The sequence below is a fragment of the Thermoascus crustaceus genome (genome assembly GCF_041956765.1).
Source record: "Thermoascus crustaceus strain CBS 181.67 unplaced genomic scaffold VTN00scaffold_1, whole genome shotgun sequence".
In the NCBI taxonomy this organism is placed as follows: domain Eukaryota; kingdom Fungi; phylum Ascomycota; class Eurotiomycetes; order Eurotiales; family Thermoascaceae; genus Thermoascus; species Thermoascus crustaceus.
In genome coordinates, this window is record NW_027192527.1 from 6164019 (window position 1) to 6167209 (window position 3191).

The window sequence follows — 3191 nt, forward strand, 5'->3', positions numbered from 1 at the left end:
TAAATGTTAAAATAAAAAATGGCGTCCAAATAAAACAAAAGAAATAGAAAATAAACAAAAAGGCAAACACGTACAACAGACAGGATTCGCTGGTAGTCACCCACCCAACTACTAACCGCCCGGCGCGTTGCTTATACGTAGTCAACGCTTAGGTGGCTGCAGCCTGTATCTCAACCCATAACTAATCCAACCATGCTCTCAACAAATGATCATCCCCTGGGGGAAGAGGGGAATCAGGCATCACCGTCATCTTCGATTAGCCTCGAGTTGCACCCTCCAGGAGCCCCTGATACCCTGACGAAAATCAGCTGGAACCAGTGATTGAAGATCAGGACTTAGCCCTTGGCCCCAGTAAGTCTCAGGCTCTGATCCTTCGACCGCCGATGGCTGCGGGATTCCAGGATGAACATAGCATCACTCCATTAAGCCAGAAGACTTACATGTCTCACCATCGGGGAGCCGAAGAAGTTTTTAATCTATGGTTCCGCTCCCAGATCACAACTCTGGTGGTGTTTTGTTCAAGACGCGTGAATTCAAGGTCGATGACCCGGATCTGTGCTTTGTGTATTCTATCACTATTGACCACTATTCTATGGTATTTGATGGTGATTCCTTGGCCGTAATAAGCCCAAGTCAGGCTATTATTGAAGCCATGGTGACCAAATGATGGAGCTGAGAGCGACTCGGGGTGCTGGGACAATGGCTGATACCTCTTGAGATGCAAAACCCCGTATATAAGAAGAGCAGGGACTGGCATGAACTCGGCGAGGAATGAAACAACAGAACTGTATGCCAAAGGGAGACTCAAGTTGGCAGAAGATCTGTAGAGAAGAGTTGTGATAATCTCGAATGCATCTATCCCCTTACGACCTCCAATATGTTATCATAGGCCATGCCAGTTCAAAATTGGAGCGCCAACGAAGGGGTGCTTAGTGTTAACAGGTCTTTGAAACAAGGTACCAGAATGCATCATTAGGCACTGTGAGAACCTATTTGATTAGTTCAACTACGATCCATTTTCTTTTTGCTCGCAATTCTCATAATCGACGCGCGGTTTCTTAGTGAGCCTCTAAGGAGATAAGTAGACCTGCTTTTCCACTGTTACTGTCGACGTTTTTATATCATTTATCATGATAGGAATTGAGAAAATGGAGCGTACACGGGCACTCAGTGAAAAAGAACCGGTGCTTGGTACAGAAACTTACTACGTGCAAATGCTTCTCGAATTGGATTACATCCTTGGGTTTATAATTTTCTATCCAGCTTAGCAGATTGGGCACTTCTCGCTGGCTACCTGGCCGCTGTTTATCGCGCGGAGCCCGCTGGTACCGAACAAAAGCACATGTGTTCCTCATGTCTCACTTTAGTCAAAAGCGGTGTTTCTTTTTTGCTCTTCACTGTGCTCAAACAGATCTTCCGCCATTCTTTGATACATTCACACTCAACCAAAATGGCAAGTCTATACACAGATGCGACACCTCATGCGGTGAAAGACGCGAAGGTACCCGGATCTAAACACCTTGATCTTCATTGTGTAGCTCTCGCCCAGTTCTCTAACCGGGTAATCCAGGGCCTACACCTTTTGACTTTTTCCACTCCCAATGGGAAAAAGGTCCAGATCTACCTGGAAGAACTCAAAGATGCCTACCGAACTGAATGGACGGCCAGTCTGATCGATATTGACACCGATGAACAGAAACAAGACTTGTTCCTGCGGCTAAATCCTAATGGTGCGATTTCCGACTTTCGACTACTAAGCATGAAATTAACCACAACACCCAGAGTCCGTTTACTGTCATGGAAAGTTCCGCGATTCTTCTCTATCTCCTCGAGACAGTGGATCATGACCGTCGGTTTGGCTTCACAGATGCGCTGGAACATCGGGGCAGCCGTTTCAAAGCCAACTGAATCATTTCAGCCGGTTCGCATCGGAAAAGCTGCCATGTAAGCTACCCATATCAAACGATACAGCAGGGATCTGATAATATTCCTCGTTGCATTAGATGCCATCGAAAGCTTCCGTACAGAGATTCTCCGCATCTACCAAGTCCTTGACTGCACCTTTCGGGGAAGCACACGGGCACACCGCGCGAGTACCTGGCTGGTCGGGATAAGGGCAAGTACAGCATCGCCGATATTAACGCGTGGCCCTGGCTCCGAGCTTACAAGAATACCGGACTTGCGGAGGAGATGCCCCGTTTCCCGCATCTCCGGGCGTGGATTGAGCGCATTGCAGAACGGCCAGCGGTCCAGCGGTCCAGCAACGTATTGGAGAGAAATATGATGAGGAGGTGCATCCGGAGCTGTTGGTTAGCAGCAGGGAAGCAGCCTAGTTCGACTGCAACGTTGCCGGGCAATGAAGTCGAATAGGTAATATCTTAGTTTTACTGGAGCATAAGCAAAGCAGGTAGGTACGCCTTTGGCTGATGCATTCAACCAACAATTTACGATCCGAGCTTATGATACTGGCTTAAGTACGGCTGAGCGGACGGGAAGTCCTGCTTTCCATATCCTATGGTCGTACGTGCTCGAAAGGTACTTCTTTATTACCTAGAAGGTTCTTATTTAGAGGCAATTTATTTTAGTAGTAATTTATGGTAGAGATTTTTAGGAGGATGAGAAGGATCCAGCTTATCACTATTTATAACATGCTGAATATAGCCCTGTAGGAGCATTAATAGTATTGGTGACAGCATAATGTATGTCTAGATGATAAAACTAAGATCCTGTGCATTTCCAAGTAACTTTTATCCACTGTAATTGTAAGTCCACCGTGCCCATGAAATGTCACATAAAATAAGCACCACTTAGTTATCGGGAATTATCTAGTAGAATAATGGTAGACCTGCTAATCCCGGCGGACTCGAGACCTATTAGGCCTAATTGTGGTCAGGTGTATGATTATTTACATCAAACTGAATGCTGCCCCGCCAGGTCAGCTGGTAGTTTAGACGGTACCAGTTAATTTGCATGCGGAGGTGTTTCTAGCCCTAGCGCAGCTGCGCAGGTCCCCAAGACGGCCCGCAGGTCTGGCCTGATAGGCGCGGTGTTGCGCCACCAACTCGGCTAATTTATTTCTTGTGATACTCACACTTCATTTTCATCTTCTCTCTTTTCAACTCCGTCCTCCGTCCACCGACCTTTTTTCTCGCCCAGTGAGCTTTCAAGCGAGCAACTTACCCTTCTCAACA

The 3191-nt window shown here is 46.9% G+C and overlaps 1 protein-coding gene across 1 annotated transcript; it reads left to right on the top strand.

The window, feature by feature from the left end:
• Positions 1-1450: 1450 nt before the first annotated feature.
• VTN00DRAFT_2239 (uncharacterized protein) lies at positions 1451-1908 on the top strand (the record flags this gene model as incomplete). The annotated part of the gene is made up of 3 exons (XM_069428435.1): positions 1451-1501; positions 1571-1730; positions 1868-1908. The coding sequence occupies 3 exons, from the start codon at positions 1451-1453 to the stop codon at positions 1906-1908; spliced, it is 252 nt and encodes an 83-aa protein (XP_069292941.1).
• Between the last annotated feature and the right edge of the window lie 1283 nt (positions 1909-3191).